Genomic DNA, 23,978 nt, shown 5'->3' with positions numbered 1-23,978 from the left:
GGATGGGGTTGTGATGATGGATGGGGTTGTGATGATGGATGGGGTTGTGATGATGGATGGGGTTGTGATGATGGATGGGGTTGTGATGATGGATGGGGTTGTGATGTTGGATGGGGTTGTGATGATGGATGGGGTTGTGATGATGGATGGGGTTGTGATGATGGATGGGGTTGTGATGATGGATGGGGTTGTGATGATGGATGGGGTTGTGATGATGGATGGGGTTGTGATGATGGATGGGGTTGTGATGATGGATGGGGTTGTGATGATGGATGGGGTTGTGATGATGGATGGGGTTGTGATGATGGATGGGGTTGTGATGATGGATGGGGTTGTGATGATGGATAGGGTTGTGATGATGGATGGGGTTGTGATGATGGATGGGGTTGTGATGATGGATGGGGTTGTGATGATGGATGGGTTGTGATGATGGATGGGGTTGTAATGATGGATGGGGTTGTGATGATGGATGGGGTTGTGATGATGGATGGGGTTGTGATGATGGATGGGGTTGTGATGATGGATGGGGTTGTGATGATGGATGGGGTTGTGATGATGGATGGGGTTGTGATGATGGATGGGGTTGTGATGATGGATGGGGTTGTGATGATGGATGGGGTTGTAATGATGGATGGGGTTGTGATGATGGATAGGGTTGTGATGATGGATGGGGTTGTGATGATGAATGGGGTTGTGATGATATATGGAGTTGTGATGATGGATGGGGTTGTGATGATAAATGGGGTTGTGATGATGGATGGGGTTGTAATGACAGATGGGGTTGTGATGATGGATGGGGTTGTGATGATGGATGGGGTTGTGATGATGAATGGGGTTGTGATGATGGATGGGTTGTGATGATGGATTGGGTTGTGATGATGGATGAGGTTGTGATGATGGATGGAGTTGTGATGATGGATGGGGTTGTGATGATGGACGGGGTTGTGATGATGGAAGGGGTTGCGATGGTGGATGGGGTTGTGATGATGGATGGGGTTGTGATGATGGAAGGGGAAGCCTGTGATCCTTGATAACTACATCTATGTGTGCTATTATTTTGTTAACAGAACCAATATTGTTCTGACAATTAAAATATCCTGGTTCTTCAGAATCATTTTGGAGAGAATACTGGAGATGCTAAAGCTCCAGAGTGTTGAGTCTGCCATATGTACTATGATTTTAGACACATGCGTTATTCATATCATTAAGGCTTCAGGAATATCTGTTTCCTAACATGGAGATCAATGGTCCTCTTTGTATACTTACTTATATCACCAGTAAGTGATCCTATACAGAACTGGTTTCTGCAGTGCTGGTAGGTTTTGGTGTAGCTGGTTCCGAGAAAGTGTGCACTGGAGATTCTATAAACCCTTAGGGAACAACCAGTGGTGACACACAGCTTTGGTGTGGACTATTGGTATGAGTAGACGTTAATAAGGTTGTCTTTATTATTGAACTTCCTCTAAATTTTAAATGTCAGTTTGTAGCCACATGTGTGTAGAAAAACATCAAAGGTGGACGGTGTCCTTCCCCCTTCTAACGTGAATTTAATAAAGATCTCGACGTGTTGTTGTTGGTGTTTAGAACATAAGAACATAAGAAAGCACCATACAGCAGGCCTACTGGCCCATGCGAGGCAAGTCCAAGTCACTTCCCAGCTTAAACCAATGACCCACCTAGTCAGGTCAGGTCACATCCACTTAAGGAAGGAGCACGCCATCAGACCTATTAGCACAAGCTACTCAGGTCCAGCTCACACTCACTCATGTATTTCTCCAACGTATTTTTAAAACTATACAACATTTTAACTTCTATGACGGTACTCAGGAGTCTGTTCCACTCATCCACAACTCTATTACCAAACCAGTGCTTTCCTATATCCTTCCTGAATCTGAATTTTTCCAACTTGAAACCATTGCTGCGAGTCCTGTCTTGGCTGGAAATTTTCAGCACGCTATTTACATCCCCTCTATTTATTCCTGTTTTCCATTTATACACCTCGATCATATCTTCCCCTAATTCTACGCCTTTCGAGAGAGTGCAGATTCAGGGCCCTCAGTCTATCCTCATAGGGAAGATTTCTGATACATGGGATCATCTTTGTCATCCTCCTCTGTACGTTTTCCAGAGCATTTATATCCATTCTGAGCAGCATAGTCTAAATGAGGCCTAACCAAGGATATACAGAGTTGAAGAACAACCTGAGGCCTTCTATTATTTATACTTCTAGATATGAATCCAAGAATTCTGTTAGCTCTATTGCGAACACTAATGCACTGTTGTCTTGGTTTTAGATTACTGCTAACCAGAACTCCTAAATCCTTTTTGCAATCAATAGTATTATGATCTACAATATTTAGTTCATATGCGGCATGGTTATTTAATTGTCCAACATTTAGAACTTTGCATTTGTCAATATTAAATTGCATCTGCCACTTCTCCTACCATTGCATCAGTCTATTCAAATCATCCTGGAGTGCTCTAGTGTCCTCATTAGAATGAATTGGACGGCCTATTTTGGTGTCATCAGCAAATTTGCTTATGTCCCTATTTATTCCATCATCTATGTCGTTTATGAAAATTGTGAGCAACAACGGGCCTAACACTGACCCCTGAGGAACACCGCTTGTGACGTGCACCCATTCGGATTTCACCCCATTTATGCAAACTCTCTGCTGTCTATTTGTCAGCCATGCCTCTACCCAGGAAAAATTTTCTCCTCCTATTCCGTGCGCGTTTAAGTTTCCTCAATAGTCTCTGGTGTGGAACTCTATCGAAAGCCTTACTGAAGTCCATATACACAATATCATATTCATTACCATGATCTACCTCCTCAAACACCTTAGTGAAAAAAATTAGTAAATTCATAAGACAGGAACGCCCCTTTGTAAAACCGTGTTGAGATTCATTAATCAATCTGTGCCTGTCAAGATGGCTATGAATTGCTTCGGCAATTATTGATTCCATAAATTTTCCCTCTATGGGGGTAAGGCTTATTGGTCTATAGTTCGACTTTGTCAATGGTCCAAGTCGGACCGAAACGTCGTCGTAAGCTTCTCTCTTTTATGTGCGGGTTATTTGTGTATCGTTCCAGTCACGGTATTGTGCCTTTCTGTTATTTATCCAAGAACCTGTCACCTGCCTTGTAAATAGGTATTACATTTGCCATTTTCCACTTATCAAGCACTATGCCAATTTGTAGTGATATGTCTTGGTTTTAGATTACTGCTATCCAGAACTTCCAAATCCTTCTCGCAGTCAGTAACATTAAGATCTACATTATTTAGTTTATATGTGCCATGGTTATTTTCTTGTCCAGTGTTTAGAACTTTACTTCAGTCTTTGTATCAGTCTATTCAAATCTTCCTAGAGTGCTCTAGTGTCCTCATTAGAATGAATTAGGTGACCTGTTTTGGTGTCATCAGCAAACTTGCTTAACTTGACTCACGAAATCATAATGGCACGATTGCAAGCAAACCATACCACGGACGGGGATAGAACCCGCGATCAGAGAGTCTCAAAACTTCAGACCCGTCGCTTTAGCAACCGGGCCAGCTAGCCCAGTGGCTAACGCGACGGTCTGAAGTTTTGTGACCGCGGGTTCTAACCCGTCCGTGGTATGATTTTTTTTTTTTAAACTTGCTTATGTCGCTATGTATTCCCTCACCAATGTCGTTTATATGAATTGTGATAAACGAAGGGCCCAACACTGACTCCTGTGGAACACCACTCGTGACGCGCCCCCACTCTGATTTCTCCCCATTGATGCAAACACTCTGCTGCCTATCTGTCAACCACGCCTCTGCCCAGGAAAAAAATTCTCCTCCTATTCCGTGTGCCTTAATTTTCCTCAATAGCCTCCGATGTAGAACGCTTTCAAAAGCCTTACTGAAGTCTATATACACAGTATCATATTCATTACCATGATCTAACTCCTCAAATACCTTGGTGAAAAAAGTTAGTAACTTCGAAAGGCAGGAACGCCCCTTTGTAAAACCGTGTTGAGATTCATTAATCAATTTATGCCTTTCAAGATGGCTACGAATAGCCCCGGCAATTATTGATTCCATAAATGTTATTCTCAGACTTCAACGTTGCAAAGCTGAGCAGAGTAGCTTAACATTGTGTCTTCAGGTTTCCTTGGGGAGAAGGTAATGGAGAGCGGAAGGACAATATTGCAGAGGACCCACGGTGCCTCCTTCTACCCCACCTATATCCACGATCTGCAGGACCGCTATGAGGAGGTAAACTCCAGCCTGCCCACCATTCTCCTCCTTCGTGATCCAGCCAGGTGAGTCTTAATCCCAGAGGGATTAGGGGACCTGAACCTAAATTCGATAGTTTCGTAGTGTATCCGCCCCTGATTCTAGTACCTATTTTCAACTTCGGAAACTAGTAACATTCTGCAGAAGGATTTATGAATTCTCAATCTTGGCTCTTATATTCTCTTATTATGCGAACAAAAATGTTTTCTCAGTTCCAGACCAACTCACCTTTTCTTAATCACTTAGTGTCGCACTTACTCTTCGCTATACGATAAACGCCCTCGTTTACACTTAAAGTAATTAAAAAAAGTCTGTATTAATGGAATATTGGCATCTACAATTACATGATCATATAACATTATTAATATTTCCCGACCTTTAGAACCATCATCTCTTATTGGAAACTGCTGAACCTTGAGGGAAGCAACAAGCATCTGGATGAAATACCATTGTCAAGGTTCCAGAGTCCAGGTTCGTATTCTTTATTCTTCAATTGTTCCAAATATTTTCTTGTCTGATAAAGAATTATTGTAACTTTTTTTCATGCACTAAGTTAATTTAACATATTTTAAAAATAGGATATGTAACCCAACCTTGGAATTTTTTTCTCTAAAGACTTTCATGAGTTCGTGGGTGAAGCCACTTCACTGTGGGAGGAGCTGGCAGCAGACCGACTCTTGTGGTGTACTGGTCCGCTCTACGTCATTCATTATGAGGACCTAGTACACAACCCTTTGTACCACCTGCGCCGCCTGCTGCACTTCCTCAGGTAACACATCTCTGGTGACAATTTATGTTCTTTAATATTTTCTCAACTTTAGTAAATAGATTTTTTCTGAATCATTATATCGAATTTCAGCCTGGATGTTATTGATATTAACAAAAACATTCCAAGATTTATTCAACCTTCTCAGAATGTTTAACAGTAATATATGCATTACACGAATGACGTGAAGCACTCGAACTTAGAATAACTCTCTCAAAGATAAAGATAAAGATAGACAGGGAATGTGAATAACACTGGTGTGCATTTCGAATATATTTTAATTTTACTTTTATTCATGGTTACGATCTTACATATTCTTGGGCTGCTGATTGTAAATATTTAAACTATTTTGCTCTATCACGTAAGGATTTTGATTAAAATACAAATTAATAATAATAAAAAATGTGAATTTTTAATTAATCGTTAATTTATTAAAATTAGACAAGTAATCATGGAAAAGCACATTCTGTTAGTTTTAAGAACATATGAATATCCTGATGAAACCCCTCTCCTTGTTCCTCACTGTAGTCCTCACAATTGTTCGGAAAATAGTCAAGATGTGAGTGCAAAAAGTGCATCTTCACACTCATTCTAGACCCAAGTTGTTGGAAACTTGAAATCAGGTCATGGACCATTTTTCCATATTAAGAGGAGCGCCTGTTTCCCAGGAAGTTGTGGACAATCTGCTTGAATGAAAACCAGGCATTCACCTCGACATCTGCTAATGCTTCATCAAAATGCTTGTCCTTTATCAGTTCCGGAATCTGAGGGCCCACATAGATTTCTGCCTTCATCTTTCATTCACTTATACGAGGAAACTTTGACCCCAGGTACATGAAAGCAGTTCCATTCATGTTCAAGGCTTTCACAAAATTTTAATAAGCCCTAATGTGATGTGGAGTGGTGGTAGCAGATTTTTCTTGGGGTCAACTAGTGGCACAGTTTTCACGTTGTGATTTCCAGGTAAGAAGCTGGTTCTTGGTGACCAGTCTTTTTGTTCATAGTGCTGGCTGTCTGCCCTACTATCTCAAAGACACAGAAAACAAGGATACTTGGTGTATCTGCCTTGAAGACCTAGTAGGAGAGCAGTAACTTTTAAATCACCACAAATGAGATAATTGTGATTCTGATACTTGATTGCAGATAGTATTGTCTTCGTATCTGACATTTGGACACTATGGCAATTGGCACAGATGCAGCTGTGTTGCCATTGTAGATTTAACATTTAAGTCAATATAAGGTAAGCATTTTAATTGGTAATGTACCACTTTCTCATTTACTTTTAAGAAAAGAGAAAGTAACATTGCCGTATAACTTGACAACCTGATGTGATAGAGATGAATAAAAAACACAGTGAATCACTCTTTTCCATATATATATATATATATATATATATATATATATATATATATATATATATATATATACATATATATATATATATATATATATATATATATATATATATATATATATACATATATATATATATATATATATATATATATATATATATATATATATATATATATATATATATATATAAATAAATAAATAACTATATATATATATATATATATATATATATATATATATATATATATATATATATAAATAGTTTAAAAGATGGGGTGGTAGGGGAAGTGGAATATTCAAATAGCTTCTGGAAGAAATCTAAATATTCTTCCTTGAAGCCTTTTTATCCACTTCCACAAGGCTATGGGTCCCACAATTTACACTAGTGGTATATATATATATATATATATATATATATATATATATGTATATATATATATGGATATATATATATGGATATATATGTATATATATATATATATATATGTATATGTCGTGCCGAATATGTAAAACTGGTCAATTAGCAAGAACTCATTTAAAATTAAGTCCTTTCTGAAATTTTCTCTTATACGTTTAGAGATATATTTTTTTCATTAATGTTAATGTAAAAATTTTTAAATTTGCACCAAAAGTATCTTAGAAAACTTACCTAACCTTATTATAACAAGAACAACTTATTTTAGCCTAACCCAACTAAATGTATTTTAGATTTGTTTACAATAATTTAATACTAAACAAACACAGTGAAATATATTTTTTTCGTTAGGTTCAGAATGATTTTGGAGAAATTATTGCATACAAAAATTTTCACTTGTCCTATATGGCAAGATGAACGTTACTATTTAAGCCACGATCGCAAGTTCTGCCTATTCGGCACGACATATATATATATATATATATATATATATATATATATATATATATATATATATATATATATATATATATATATATATATATATATATATATATATAGAGAGAGAGAGAGAGAGAGAGAGAGAGAGAGATACATATATATATAGGATGGGGTCCACCTCTGGTGTAAATTGTGGGACCCATAGCCTCGGAGAAGTGGATAAAAAGGTTTCAAGGAAGAATATTTGGATTTCTTCCTGAAGCCGTTTGAATATTCCACTTCCCCTACCACCCCATCTTTTAGTATATATTTTTTTACCAATATGAATATTTTATTACATAATATGGTACAGAAGATTTAAGAGATACATTGTTGATATAAAGGTGGCATATAAGGTACATGTTGTTACTTGTGTATCACCGATTTTAAGGCGAAAATCTCATCCAGCTCCTCAGAGCTGGAGCGTGTGCCCGAAATACAGCAGGCATTACCCCTTTGAACAGCCGCAGTGAGCCGCTGGAACAGAAAACTAGCTGCCCTGGGATCCCTAGTTACCCTGATGAGTCTTTTTCCCAGCTCCTTAAGGAATTTAGATGCACTCTTTCCCCATGAGCCAAGGGTCTCTGAGCCTATGGGAACAAACATATAATGATGGGCAAGTTCTCCATATTTTCTAGACTTTTGGGACTCCCTGAAGCTGGCAGCTGCCCCTCCTTCCTCCCTGGTGTATTGGAGATAGGTATCAGCCAAGGTAGATGCATATGTATAGTCCCACACCACCTGCTTCCCATCTGTCCAGGCTAGAAGGGTGATACCATCTGTACGCTTCTGGCTGCCATCAGATCTGCATAGTTGGGGTGGCTCCCTTACTGCTGGGCATCCAGCTGTTGTGAGGCTCCTCTTGATAATGTTATTAACCTCCTCATGTCTTGTAATCTTTCCCTCGGATTTACGGCACACAAGACCATGGTACCCGAATCGGTCTGCTGCTTCACTGCAACAAATACACCTGTGTTCGGCGAGAATAGGGGCGGCAAGTCGAAGGGCAACACCGATGCGGATGGTCTGTGGGTCGAGACGTGTGCCAAGGCTGGAGTTGGGAACAGCCAACAGAAAGTCCCCAGCATGAGGGGCTCTCACTGCCAGGAGGCGGGCTCTATCCTTCCCTGACACACTCTGAAGCATTGTTGAGGCTATATTTTCCACTATTGGACCATCCCAGTGCGATTGTTTGTAGTTGTTGGGGGGAGCAGGTCTGGTTTCTGAGCCCGTTAGATTATCCCAGATCATTGCTCCGTCAATGAATTTTTGGTCGTGGACTCCAATCTTGTCCCTAAGATGTTCAGGGAGAATCGCTGCTACAAGCTCTCTGGATGCAATACACGAGGACAGAAAAGCAGGTAACGCAATCTGTGATGACTTGCGGACACCAATGCCTCCTAGTCTGACTGGAAGTGTAGCTTGGTTCCACTGCCCATCTTCTAGAGTAAGGTTAAGTACTTTCGTAAAAATCTGCCTCAGAATACTGTCATATTCGTGCAGTATAGGGTTATCATATGAAGGTGCACATCTTAGGAAATATGTCAACCTGGGCAGACTCAAGCACTTTGTGAGAAGGTACAAGGCATCGTGGGTGTCCAGATTGCCTATTCGTTGTTTCATTCTCCTTAGCTCTTCCAATTTCTTCCTGAGAATTGTGTCAATGGCATTGCTTCCCAGAGGTGCTCCTCGCAAGACACTATTTGTGGGGGCAATGACTGCTGCTCCTGGTAGTTTTGATCTCACTGCATTTATCACTTGTTGACTGACTGAGATGATTTCACATTTGGATGGATTCAGGACGAGACCCATTTCCTGTCCCCGTGTCATTACCTGTGTAAGGTCATGTATGAGGGACTCCTTTGTACCTGCTAGTGTGCCATCATCTAGGAACTAGATGTTTAGCTCGCTGGTCAGTCTGACTGTGATTTCCCTAACTGCTATACAGAAGAGAAATGGTGCAAGAGGATCTCCTTGTTGGACACCCTCCGATGATGTGATTTCATGTTCTCCAAAGAGAAGCATTGATTCCTTGCTATACCCAGCTGAAACAAGAGGGACGAGACCAGGGAAATGTTCTTGTACTGCTGCTAATACCACGTCTCTTTTCAGGAGATTGAACGCATTCTTGAAATCTAATTTTACCACTGCATTGTCCTCAGGCAGGTTGTTGATATACGCCCTTGTTGCATGAACCGCTGCTTCACTTCCTTGAGAGACCCCAAAGCCAAGCTGGTTTGGTTGAAGCATCATGGCTGCCTGTGCACGAATACTTCGGACAGCAACTTTGGATACGAGGCGGCGTAACGTGTTGCCTACTGCAATTGGCCGAATTCCTCCATCCTTCTTTTTAAGTGCACAAAGTGTTGCACCAAAAAAGAAAGGTCTAATTTCATCAGGAATCAGACCAGCCAAGGAATTGTTGACGAACCTTGTGTTCTCTGAAAGCAGTGTCTCTGCAATTTCCCCAATAACTGGATTAACCATTTCCTTTAAATGCTGTGGCATTATTCCAGTGTAACCCCCAGCAGAGCCAGATGGGAACGACATTATTGCTTTGTAAATGTCTGAGTCTTCCACAATCAATGGTTCCATAATGGGGACAGAGGTGTTGGAACTGTTGGTGCCACTGGTTTCCCTGGCAGGGTGCCTTCCTCTAAGTGCTTCAGCCGTGTCAGCATCCCTGGGAGCAACTGTATCTTCACTGGTAATAATTCTGATTGCCCCCACTGTGTTGCCCTCTTCAATTTTCTTGCTCACTTGGACTCTGACTTTTTCACTGTCAGTAGAGTGAGTGGGGGTTCTCCCTCTCCCTTTTTTGTGTTGACGGGGAAGGTGAATGAGGTTATCAACTCTAGGAAAATCTCTTAAGGATTTAATTATCATTGAGGCTAGCCTCTTTCCCCTTCTTTCCGGCACAGCTAAGCAGACATTGCCAAAAAGTAGCAAGTTGTGCCATGCCTTGATGGTTGGTGGAGCATTTAAGATAGTGGAACCATCGTTTACTTTTTTCAGGAGGTCTGTAAGTTTCCCAGCTGCGTGTGGACGGGCTGCTTTGGGAATATGTGGGAGTGTCCTTGTGGAGAAATTTTCTCCAGGAGGGGGGTATCAGCCCCCTTCAGCCCCCTTCAGCCCTTTCAGCCCTGAGGGGCCACTCAGAAGGGGCGAGCGTCTTGTTTACTGCTAGAGTGAGTAATTGATCACAGATGCTATGCCACGTAGTCAAATGACCTCTGCTCCTTGCAGCGGTGTTGCAACGTGTATTTTTATAAGAGACAGTACATCTCTTACTTAGCAGGACAATTAAGGAAAATCCTGCTCCCACTTTATTACCATAGTAAAACTAGTGTACATTGTTGTCTATGATTAAGACAGCAAGAAACAAACATTCTGCTTTGCTTCATCGAGGAGGTGACAAGGATGCAAGGTACTAGGTCAGCGTTTTTTTTGTGTATTAGGGCAGTGACGGCATGGAGCACTGTGGCGTCTGGCAGACTATCTTTGACTCTAGTGAGAGTGACACTGACGCCAGGATAACCAACAAAGAACACTGATCTGTGCGTTAGTGTGGACAAAGTGTCTCACAAAACACGATAAACATAAGAGAGGTGTGATCAGCTTCTCTTGTGATAAATTGTGAACAATAAAGACAAATCTTGTGGAACATAGTGTACCAGTGTGCGTTTCCTAGACAATGGAAGATGTGGACATCCAAGGACACTTCAGCTTCTATCAAGTCACCGATATCTGTCGAAGGTGTTGAGAACACCATAGCTCACGTTACAAAGAGCAAGGTATGTTACGAATTTCTTGTAGATCGGGGGATTGCGCAATTCTTGAGTCACAAGGAGTTTGTAATCAACCTATAATCGGCAGTAAGGTGTGGACTTTTGAGTCCAAACAAGTAAGTATTTCGTCAGCCATCATCGAATGAAATATGCTGACATAACACTCCCTAGGGGTAATTTATACTTACAAATTGTATCTCTTGACAGCCCACTGTTGTGATGGTTTCGACAGCTTCTAGACCTCGTCTGCAGGGGCGGCTGTGTAGACGATTTGCTGTCATTTATCAGCTAAGTGTTCATTATATATAGTTATAATAAACACAGCAGGTAAGGCCAAAAATCTCAACAGAGTTTTGGTCTTTCGAACCGGATAAAGACCACACTGTGGTCCAAATATGTTGTACTACAGTGTACAAATAACCTATGAGCCAAGGTCCTTCGAAAAAAGCTGTAAAACTAGCGTTTTACAATATAAATCAGTATAAATGAGTCCCTCCAGACTCAATCACAGAGAATGGGCAGCCAAAAGAAAACGGGCGCTCACCCAGCGTTCACCCAACGAAAACGGGAGCTGGGTGACTCACCCAACAAGAAGACGGGGGATGGTATCCTGCACCCTCCATCAACTGCTCCAATCTGGCGAAATCGCTGATTAAGACAACACCCAAGTGATGTTGTTTGTCTGAGTGTATATATACACATAATGTTTATAATGTTTATAGACAGAAATTAAGAGACAAGATTGTGTTAAAGTTTGTTTCTTATAGGTCTACCTGTTATATTAAAGGAACTTATATATAAAGTGTAAGCTTTCAAATATATATTAACAGTGAAATTTATATATGTGTAAGTAATATTCACGTGTGATTACAGTTATACAGTGACATTTATAGTGTATAGTGAATGAAGTGTATAACATCGTTATTTACGATTAATCATCATGGTCAGGCTGACACAGCACACAAGCCATAAACACCAGCCACATGTACGCTGTACCCTTCATGGTCATTGACCCTGAGGTTAAGCTTAGTGGGTCAGTAGTGTCTGACTCGATTATTGCTGACTTAAGCATAACAAAAACTCAGCTGTCTGTAGCAGTACAGTGTTTTTTAAACACTAAGTGTGGTGCTGGAATTTTCAGTATACCATTAAAATGGCTTGTTTGAAAACTCAGTTTCAGTCTTTACAGACTAAGATTACACAATTAGAAAATCTAATTTCAGTCTGTATAGGATTAACTCAAGATACAAACATAGATTTTGATGATCTTGAGGTCAAGTTTGGATTATTTACACAACGTATGAAAATAATTAATTCAGACTATACACATTATGAAAATAAATTTCTTGAATCAGATCCATCTGAGGATGAAATTAAAAATGTTTTGGATACTTTTAGTGATCAACAATTAAGGTGGACAGGAGTACAGGCTATCTGCCGTAAAACTCTGTCACAGAGACCTACTATAACTAGTGGTCAAACACCTGTTACACCTGTAACAACAACAAGTGTCCCATTACCAAGCTTACCTGCATTGTCATTACCTATTTTCCAAGGTCATAATTATGAAGAATTCATTAGTGGTTTTCAATCCATAGTAAATTCACGAACTGACATAGATGAGATTGCCAAGTTCAATTACCTTAAATGTCTTGTGAAGGGAGAACCCTATGAACTGATTAAGTCATTTCCGGTGGTTAAAGGTAATTATCAAATAGCCTTACGTGTCTTAGCAGACAATTACTTCGATGCTGACAAGGCTAGAGTTAGACATGCAGTCTTAATATCAAGCTTGAAGCCACACAAACATTGTTTTTCAGACTTACAGGCATTTAGAATTACATTAGACAATAGTCTCAGATCTCTAGATGCTAAATATGACCTAAGACAATGTGATTGGTTTATCAGTGGTATTGTACAAGATAAGTTGTCACCACAAACTATTGAACGATTAAATATTATGTTCAATAAACGCTATTTCACTTGTGAAGAAATTAGCAATGGTTTACAAACAATAGTTTCATGCATGCAAGCAACGAGACAAGATGAAAAATCCACAAATCCAGTGGATAACAAACCTTCAACTCAGTATAAAAAGAGTATACCTACTCCCACTAAACCACATAATGGGAAATCCCATATAGGCATTTATCAAGCTGTGAATACAATAGACAGTAAACAGACTGTCATACATAAACGTACTCCAAAATGTGTACTTTGTGATGGAACACATTGGGCACAGTATTGTAGTCAATACACATCAATGGAGGCACGTAAACAACGTGTTCATCAGCTGAAAAGATGCATCAAGTGTTTAGGTGAACACAAGGGAGGAAAATGCTCACTGAAGAAGTGTTTTAAATGCAAGGGTATGCATCATACAGTATTATGCCCAAATACTTTTGCTGTACAGCAGCAGACTTCCACAGAATCAGGAAGTCAACAAGCAACAGCATTAAATGTGAGAGATAAGTTTAAAGCAACTGCTCTCCCGATAGCTCGAGTTGAGTTATCTAATAAATTACACAAAACCAATGTGCTAACACTATTTGATCAAGGCTCACAAAGGTCCTTCATAAGAAGAACAGTGTTGCAGAAACTGAATAAACAACCCTATGCCAAAATACAGTTAGATATAGCTGGTTTTTTCCATAATTCTGGTAAACAGACATATGACCTAGCCAAAATCACTGTTGGTCTAGGAAACAGGAAAAAGACAGTAGAAGCTGTGGTAGTAGATGATTTGCCTAAGTCTGTGCAGATCCAGGGATTAAAAGAAACAGTTGCAGCACTGAAAGCAGCTAAGGTCAAGTTAGCCTGTCCTGACATACTGACGGACACAATTAGTCCAATTGATTTAATCATTGGAAGTGATTATTATCACTGTTTTGTGCAAAATATAGTAAGTAAACATGATGTTCACTTGCTGAAAACAGCAGGAGGCCACATGATATGTGGTCCCATTCCCTCTCAAAGTGGGAAAGAAGCTGATATTGATTCAGTGGAAAATGTACTAGTTACGAGAATAACCGCTGATCATGTACCACAGCAAAAATTATCATTACTGGAAGAAATGAATGAACCAGTTGATAAGTTGTGGGATTTAGATGCGATAGGTATTGATGTAAATAAACCAAGCCCACAAGAGTCTCAGACTTATAACCAATATTTGGACACTGTCAAATATAAAGATGGACAGTATTGGGTTAGGTTACCATGGAAATTAAATCCACCACATCTGCCTAGCAATTATCGCATGGCTTTCGGACAGATGAAAGCACAAATACATGAGCTCAGGAAGAATCCAGAGCTACTGACTGTCTATGATAATATCATACAAGAACAGTTGGACAATAAATTCATTGAGGAAATAGTCGAAGATAAGTTGAAGACAAACGCTCATTATCTCCCGCACCATGGAGTCAGAAAAGATTCTGAAACCACTCCACTACGTGTTGTATATAATTGCAGCGCACGTGCAAATAAAGATGTAGCAAGTCTTAATGACTGTCTGATGACCGGACCCTCACTAACTGAGAAGCTTGGAGACGTGCTTATGAAATTTCGCACAAACCCATATGCCTACACGGCTGATATTTCCAAGGCTTTCTTAAGAGTAGGACTACAAGAAATAGATAGAGATTATACTCGATTCTTGTGGCCTGAAAATCCACATGATCCTCAAAGTTCTGTGAAAACTTATCGTTTCAAATCAGTATTATTTGGTGCAACATCCTCTCCATTCTTACTAGAAGCTACTCTAAATACACATTTGAAGAAATCTGAAAGTCCCTTCAAAGAAGTCTTAAAGAAAAGTTTCTATGTGGACAATCTTCAAGGTACTGTGAATAAAGAGGAGGATTTGAAATCCTTATACAGAGAAGCTAACAAGGAGATGAAAGAAGCAAATATGCCTCTAAGGATGTGGAATACAAATTCAAAGCAATTAAGGGAACTTATCAAAGAAGATTTCCCTGAAACTGAAATTCCTGATTGCAACAATATGCTGGGACTTAATTGGAACACACAGGAAGATACTTTGAGTCTCAAAAGGATAAACAATAAATCATGCAGTACACTCACTAAACGTAGTTTACTGTCAGAGGTATCACAATGTTTTGATCCTCTAGGACTCGTCTCACCAATTACCATAAAGGGTAAAATGCTTATGCAAGATGCATGGAAACTCAAAATTGGATGGGATGAGAACTTGCCTCTAGAAATGAGTCAAGCATGGGATGAAATATCCAAGGAGTTTAAACAACTTCATCAAATTAATTTCCCAGACAAATAGGTCAAGAGGGAAACAAGTACACATTACATGTGTTCTGTGATGCGTCAACCAGAGGTTATGGCTCTGTAGCTTACATGAGTAATGCTGAAGGAAGTACACTAATTACTTCAAAGGCCAGGGTAGCACCCTTGAAGGTCAGAACAGTACCACAATTGGAACTGACAGCACTCTATGTAGGTACAAAATTAGCTGTCTATCTCAACAAAGTACTTGATCATCTCACTATTGAGAAAACCGTGATCTGGAGTGATAATGAAGCAGTTCTCCAGTGGTTAAGAAATAATGAGAGTAAGTTGGTCTATGTACAGAACAGAGTAGCAGAAATAAAAGAGATGCAGAGAGATTATCTCTTTCTTCACGTCTCTACCCAAGAGAATCCAGCTGACATGTTGTCACGTGGTGTCCCACTCAAGAAATTTGTGGATAATAAATTATGGCTCCACGGACCGAACTGGCTCTCTAATGAAAATAACTGGCCTCAGCAAAAAGCTCACATTATGCCAGAAGAAACAGTCTGCTTGAACACAGCAGAAATAAGTTGTGTAAATACTGCAGACACAACAGAAATAGTCATTGATGGATCTAAATACTCATCTTTGGGTAAACTCTTAAGAGTTACAGCTCTTGTCTTTAAATTCATTAAAAGAATAAAACCTGATTATGAATGTCTTGAACCCATTAAATACTGGGTGAAACTAATACAGAAAGATGTTTTCTCTACAGACCATAAATTTCTAGAAACACAAGATAAATCCCCAAAGAAACCTGCCATGATTAATTCTTTAGGACTTTATCTCGACTCAGAAAAGATTATAAGATGTCGAGGAAGAATTCATAATTCTTCACTACCTAAAGAAGCCATACATCCAATATTGATCCCCAAGAATCATTGGCTAACAAAACTGATTGTGCAAAACGCCCACAGTAACGTGTTACATGGTGGGGTAGCTGACACACTTTGTCATATACGACAATCCTACTGGATACCTCAAGGTCGACAAAGTGTGAAAAAACAAATAAAGGACTGTATTACTTGTCGTCACTACGATATGCGAGTATGTCAGTATCCAGGTCCACCTCCATATCCCTCTGAAAGAGTTTGTCATATCACTCCATTTGAGGTGACAGGTGTAGATTATACTGGACCAATAATTTTAACCAAAACAGTTGACAAAGTTCCCATCAAGGTGTACATCTGTTTGTTCACTTGTGCTACAACTAGAGCAGTACATCTAGAAGTAGCCACTGACATGTCTGCTGAAACTTTTATCAAATTATTCAGAAGGTTTGCAGCCAGAAGGGCATGTCCCAGACTGATGATTTCAGATAATGCAACGAACTTTGTTGCTGGTGCTGCTTATATAAGCAAGATCTTTAATCAACCAGAAGTACAACAGATGCTGAATCAACGCAGATGTCGTTGGAGATACATTCCTCCTAAATCTCCATGGCACGGCGGATTTTATGAAAGAATGATCGGCATTGTAAAGCGTTGTTTAAGGAAGACTCTTCATCGTCAGAGAATAGACTTAGAAGAATTCCGTACAGTTGTGACTGAAATAGAAAATAGAGTCAACAACAGACCTCTAACTTATGTTACCGATGATCTGGACAATTTAGAAGTGTTAAGTCCATCTCATTTACTCCATGGCAGAAGGCTCGAACCTGTTCCTCCCATGAATGATAAAGAAATCATAGAGGATCCTACTTATTTCGAACCTGAGCAACTCAGACTTAAATTCAAACACCTTAATAAAGTGATTGAATGTTGGGAGAAAATTTGGCGAGAAGACTATCTCACCTCATTGAGAGAACACTTCTATAGAGCTGGTGTTCCTGAAAATCATAAGTCCTTAAGACCTGGTGACATAGTGATTATTGACAATGATGGTCCGAGGTCCCAATGGCCACTTGGAAAAATTGTGACCATATATCCTGATGCAAATGGAATCATCAGGACAGTTGATGTTTTGAGTAAAGGTGTAGTGAATAAGCGGACAATAAATAAACTAGTGCCGTTAGAATTACACAGTGTTGAAAACAAAATTAGTGATTCTCCAGAAACCACACAGACTAAAGCTGTTCAGAAAAGACAAGCAGCAGTGGTGGCGAGTGAGAAAATCAAATTAATGTTAAGTGATGAATAGTTCACCTGCAGCGAACCTCCGCCGCCCCCCAGTGTGGAGAAATTTTCTCCAGGAGGGGGGTATCAGCCCCCTTCAGCCCCCTTCAGCCCTTTCAGCCCTGAGGGGCCACTCAGAAGGGGCGAGCGTCTTGTTTACTGCTAGAGTGAGTAATTGATCACAGATGCTATGCCACGTAGTCAAATGACCTCTGCTCCTTGCAGCGGTGTTGCAATGTGTATTTTTATAAGAGACAGTACATCTCTTACTTAGCAGGACAATTAAGGAAAATCCTGCTCCCACTTTATTACCATAGTAAAACTAGTGTACATTGTTGTCTATGATTAAGACAGCAAGAAACAAATATTCTGCTTTGCTTCATCGAGGAGGTGACAAGGATGCAAGGTACTAGGTCAGCGTTTTTTTTGTGTATTAGGCAGTGACGGCATGGAGCACTGTGGCGTCTGGCAGACTATCTTTGACTCTAGTGAGAGTGACACTGACGCCAGGATAACCAACAAAGAACACTGATCTGTGCGTTAGTGTGGACAAAGTGTCTCACAAAACACGATAAACATAAGAGAGGTGTGATCAGCTTCTCTTGTGATAAATTGTGAACAATAAAGACAAATCTTGTGGAACATAGTGTACCAGTGTGCGTTTCCTAGACAATGGAAGACGTGGACATCCAAGGACACTTCAGCTTCTATCAAGTCACCGATATCTGTCGAAGGTGTTGAGAACACCATAGCTCATGTTACAAAGAGCAAGGTATGTTAGGAATTTCTTGTAGATCGGGGGATTGCGCAATTCTTGAGTCACAAGGAGTTTGTAATCAACCTATAATCGGCAGTAAGGTGTGGACTTTTGAGTCCAAACAAGTAAGTATTTCGTCAGCCATCATCGAATGAAATATGCTGACATAACACCCCCTAGGGGTAATTTATACTTACAAATTGTATCTCTTGACAGCCCACTGTTGTGATGGTTTCGACAGCTTCTAGACCTCGTCTGCAGGGGCGGCTGTGTAGACGATTTGCTGTCATTTATCAGCTAAGTGTTCATTATATATAGTTATAATAAACACAGCAGGTAAGGCCAAAAATCTCAACAGTCCTCGTACCTGTTGCTTTAATTGCTTCCAAGAGATTGTCTGATGAGATGAAATCTGTATATATATATATATATATATATATATATATATATATATATATATATATATATATATATATATATATATATATATATATATATTGTTGTTGTTACAGGTGACAGAGTTTTGCGGCAGATAGCCTGTTCTCCTGTCCACCTTAATCGTTGATTACTGGAAGTATCTAAAACATTTTTAATTTCATCCTCAGATGGATCTGATTCAAGAAACTTTTCATAATGTGTATAGTCTGAATTAATTATTTCCAGACGTTGTGTAAGTAATTCAAATTTGACCTCAAGATCATCAAAATCTATGTTTGTATCTTGAGTTAATCCTATACAGACTGAAATTAGATTATCTAATTGTGTAATCTTAGTCTGTAAAGACTGAAACTGAGTTTTCAAACAAGCCATTTTAATGGTATACTGAAAATTCTAGCACCACACTTAGAGTGTTTAGAGAACACTGTACTGCTATAAACAGCTGAGTTTTTGTTATGCTTAAGTCAGCAATAATCGAGTCAGACACTACTGACCTACTAAGCTTAACCTCAGGGTCAATGACCAGGAAGGGTACAGAGTTCATATGGCTGGTGTTTATAGCTTGAGTTTGCTGTGTCAGCCTGACAACGATGATTAATCGTAAATAATGTTATACACTTCATTCACTATACACTATAAATGTCACTGTATAACTGTAAATCACATGTGAATATTACTTACACATATATAAATGTCACTGTTAATATGTATTTGAAAGCTTACACTTTATATATAAGTTCCTTTAATATAATAGGTATATCTATAAGAAACAAACTTTAGCACAATCTTGTCTCTTAATTTCTGTTTATAAACATTATAAACACTATGTGTATATACACTCAGACAAACCGAACATCAGTTGGGTTGTTGTTGTCTTAGTCAGCGCTTTTTCGAGATTGGAGCAGTGGATGCCGGGTGCCATCCCCCGTTTTCTTGTTGGGTGAGTCACTCAGCTCCCGTTTTCTTTGGGTGAGCGCCCGTTTTCTTTTGGCTGCCCATTCTCTGTGATTGAGTCTGGAGGGACTCATTTATACTGATTTAAATTGTAAAACACTAGTTTTACAGCTTTTTTCGAAGGACCTTGGCTCGTAGGTTATTTGTACACTGTAGCACAACATATTTGGACCACAGTGTGGCCTTTATCCGGTTTGAGCACGACCAAATTATTGAGAAATGGTTTACCAGCTAAGGTTAAAGATTAAATATAGGGAGTACTTAGCTGATAAGACAGCTCATCGCCTGCACAGCCGCCCCTGCAGGCGAGGTCTCGAGAAGCTGTCGAAGTCACTTCTCAACGGACTGTAATAGATTATATTATGTTAATAATAAATTACCTCTAAGGGGCGTTATGTCAGCATATTTCATTCACTGATAGCTGACAAACTTACTTGTGTGGACTCAAAGGTCCATTTATCAGTGGGGTTTATGATAAGTGACTAACTCATAACTTAGACTCAACTGCACGGTCAATATTAGTACATCTGACCCGTAGTTATGCCCGGGTATCCGATGAGCTGATTGAAGAATAGTGTTCTTTGAAGAATGTCGCACTACACTCTGTTGGATCGCAACACTCGTAGTTACACTGCTCATCAATAATTCCTCACACCATATCAGTAAAGAAGCTGATCACATTTCTCTGTAAGTGTTTATCGTGTTTTATGAGACACTTTGTTCACACTAATGCACGGATCAGTGTTTTTTGTTGGTTATCCTGCCATCAGTGTGACTCCCAGTAGGGTGAAAAGTAAGCTGACCTCACAGCGTCCTACGCTGCTCCGATGCTCCTACAACATAAAGGAAAAGCTGACCTAGTACTTTTTGCTTCCTTGCCAAATTTCCTCTATGAAGCAAAGCAGAATGCTTGATTCTTGCTGCCTTAAGCATAGACAACAATGTCCACTATCTTTACCATGGTAATAAAGTGGGAGCAGGATTTTCCTTAATTGTCCTGCTAAGGTAAGAGATGGAGTCTTTTATTAAACTACACTTTGCAACACTGGAGTCTTGCAAGGAGCGGCAGTTGCTTGACCACGTCACATACTTGTAATGCATCTGGGATTAATTACTTGCTGTAGCAGTAAACAAGATGTTTGCCCCTTCTGAGAGGGCTTGGCTCCTCAGGGCTGAAAGGGCTGAAGGGGGCTGATACCCTCCTCCTGGAGAAAATTTCGCCACAATATATAACTATATATAACTATATATATAACTATATATATATATATATATATATATATATATATATATATACATATATATATATATATATATATATATATATATATATATATATATATATATATATATATATATATATATATATGTCGTGCCGAATAGGCAGAATTTGCGATCTTGGCTTAAATAGCAACGCTCATCTTGCTATATAGGACAAGCGAAAATTTGTGTATGCAATAATTTCGCCAAAATCATTCTGAACCTAACGAAAAAAATATATTTCACTGTGTTTGTTTAGTATTAAATTATTGTAAACAAATCTAAAACATATTTAGTTGGGTTAGGCTAAAATAAATTTTTCTTGTTATAATAAGGTTAGGTAAGTTTTCTAAGATTCTTTTGGTGAAAAATTATAAATTTTTACATCAACATTAATGAAAAAAATATATCTTTAAACGTATAAGAGAAAATTTCAGAAAGGACTTAATTTTAATTGAGTTCTTGCTAATTGACCAGTTTTACATATTCGGCATATATATATATATATATATATATATATATATATATATATATATATATATATATATATATATATATATATATATATATATATATATATATATATTTATATATATATATATATATATATATATATATATATATATACATATATATATATATATATATATATATATATATATATATATATATATATATATATATATAATATATATATATATATTTATATATATATATATATATATATATATATGTCGTGCCGAATAGGCAGAACTTGCTATCTTGGCTTAAATAGCAACGTTCATCTTGCTATATAGGACAAGCGAAAATTTGTGTATGCAATAATTTCGCCAAAATCATTCTGAACCTAACGGAAAAAGTATATTTCACTGTGTTTGTTTAGTATTAAATTATTGTAAACAAATCTAAAATATATTTAGTTGGGTTAGGCTAAAATAAATTGTTCTTGTTATAATAAGGTTAGGTAAGTTTTCTAAGATTCGTTTGGAGCAAAATTAAATTTTTTTACATTAACATTAATGAAAAAAATATATCTTTAAACGTATAAGAGAAAATTTTTGAAAGGACTTAATTTTAAATGAGTTTTGCTAATTGACCAGTTTTACATATTCGGCACGACATATATATATATATATATATATATATATATATATATATATATATATATATATATATATATATATATATATATATATATATATATATATATCGTGCCGAATAGGCAGAATTTGCGATCTTGGCTTAAATAGCAACGCTCATCTTGCTATATAGGTCAAGCGAAAATTTGTGTATGCAATAATTTCGCCAAAATCATTCTGAACCTAACGAAAAAAATATATTTCACTGTGTTTATTTAGTATTAAATTATTGTAAACAAATCTAAAACATATTTTGTTGGGTTAGGCTAAAATAAATTGTTCTTGTTATAATAAAGTTAGGTAAGTTTTCTAAGATTCTTTTGGAGCAAAATTAAAAATTTTTGCATTAACATTAATGAAAAAAATATATCTTTAAACGTATAAGAGAAAATTTTAGAAATGACTTAATTTTAAATGAGTTCTTGCTAATTGACCAGTTTTACATATTCGGCACGACATATATATATATATATATATATATATATATATATATATATATATATATATATATATATATATATATATATATGATATTGAGCTTACTGCCTACGCAGTGAGCTCAATATCTGGTACCTGGATGACGGCACTCTGGCAGGTACTGAAGAGTCCCTCGTGGGGACCTACAACTGGTGAAAACACAGGGAGAAGACTTGGGACTCATCCTCAATCCCTCCAAGTGTGAAATCATCACAGCGAACCAGGAAAAAATCAATGCTGTGCGAAGAATCCTCCCAGAAGTCTCAACTACAACTCCGTCCAACAGTACCCTCTTGGGGGCACCGCTGGGTCACCAGGCCATCGATACTGTCCTCAGGGACAAATTGAATGACCTGATGAGAATGGAGGAGAGAATAAGCGATCTTGATGCCCATGATGCTCTGTATCTCCTCACAAGGTGTCTTACTATGCCAAGACTCACTTACTTCTTGAGGTGTGCACCCTCTTTTGACAACCCAACACTCGATGAATATGACGCACACCTGAGATCAACTTTTAAGAAGGCACTGAACCTGTCACTAGAGGATTGGCAATGGGATCAGGCAACCCTCCCACAATATATAACTATATATAACTACATATAACTATATATATATATATATATATATATATATATATATATATATATATATATATATATATATATATATATATATATATATATATGTGTGGTGGAGAATAGGCACAACTTGCGATCTTGGCTTAAATAGCAACGTCAATCTTGCCATATAGGACAAGTGAAAATTTGTGTATGCAATAATTTCGCCAAAATTATTCTGAGCCTAACGAAAAAAATATGTATCACTGTGTTTGTTTAGTATTAAATTACTGTAAAAAATCTAAAATAAATTTAGCTGGGTTAGGCTAAAATAAATTTCTCTTGTTATAATAAGGTTAGGTAAGTTTTCTAAGATTCTTTTGGTGCAAAATTAAAAATTCTTACAATAACATTAATGAAAAAAATATATCTTTAAACGTATGAAAGGAAATTTCTGAAAAGACTTAATTTTAAATGAGTTCTTGCTAACTGACCAGTTTTACATATTCGGCACGACATATATATATATATATATATATATATATATATATATATATATATATATATATATATATATATATATATATATATATATATGTATATATATATATATTATTTATTTATTATCACACTGGCCGATTCCCACCAAGGCAGGGTGGCCCGAAAAAGAAAAACTTTCACCATCATTCACTCCATCACTGTCTTGCCAGAAGGGTGCTTTACACTACAGTTTTTAAACTGCAACATTAACACCCCTCCTTCAGAGTGCAGGCACTGTACTTCCCATCTCCAGGACTCAAGTCCGGCCTGCCGGTTTCCCTGAACCCCTTCATAAATGTTACTTTGCTCACACTCCAACAGAACGTCAAGTATTAAAAACCATTTGTCTCCATTCACTCCTATCAAAC

General features: G+C 38.0%; 1 protein-coding gene across 1 annotated transcript in view; it reads left to right on the top strand.

The window, feature by feature from the left end:
• LOC128687824 (sialate:O-sulfotransferase 1-like) overlaps window positions 1–23,978 on the top strand; it is a 272,949-nt gene that overhangs the window by 231,266 nt on the left and 17,705 nt on the right. The window contains exons 7-9 of the mRNA XM_070083814.1: window positions 4,135–4,291; window positions 4,648–4,736; window positions 4,881–5,034. Of these exons, the coding sequence (XP_069939915.1) occupies window positions 4,135–4,291; window positions 4,648–4,736; window positions 4,881–5,034 (400 nt within the window). The remainder of the gene's footprint in view (window positions 1–4,134; window positions 4,292–4,647; window positions 4,737–4,880; window positions 5,035–23,978) is intronic.

The sequence above is a fragment of the Cherax quadricarinatus genome, chromosome 10 (assembly GCF_038502225.1).
Source record: "Cherax quadricarinatus isolate ZL_2023a chromosome 10, ASM3850222v1, whole genome shotgun sequence".
Classification (NCBI taxonomy): domain Eukaryota; kingdom Metazoa; phylum Arthropoda; class Malacostraca; order Decapoda; family Parastacidae; genus Cherax; species Cherax quadricarinatus.
The sequence above is the reverse complement of the archived record's forward strand: the minus strand, read 5'-3'. Positions and strand labels throughout refer to the sequence as shown.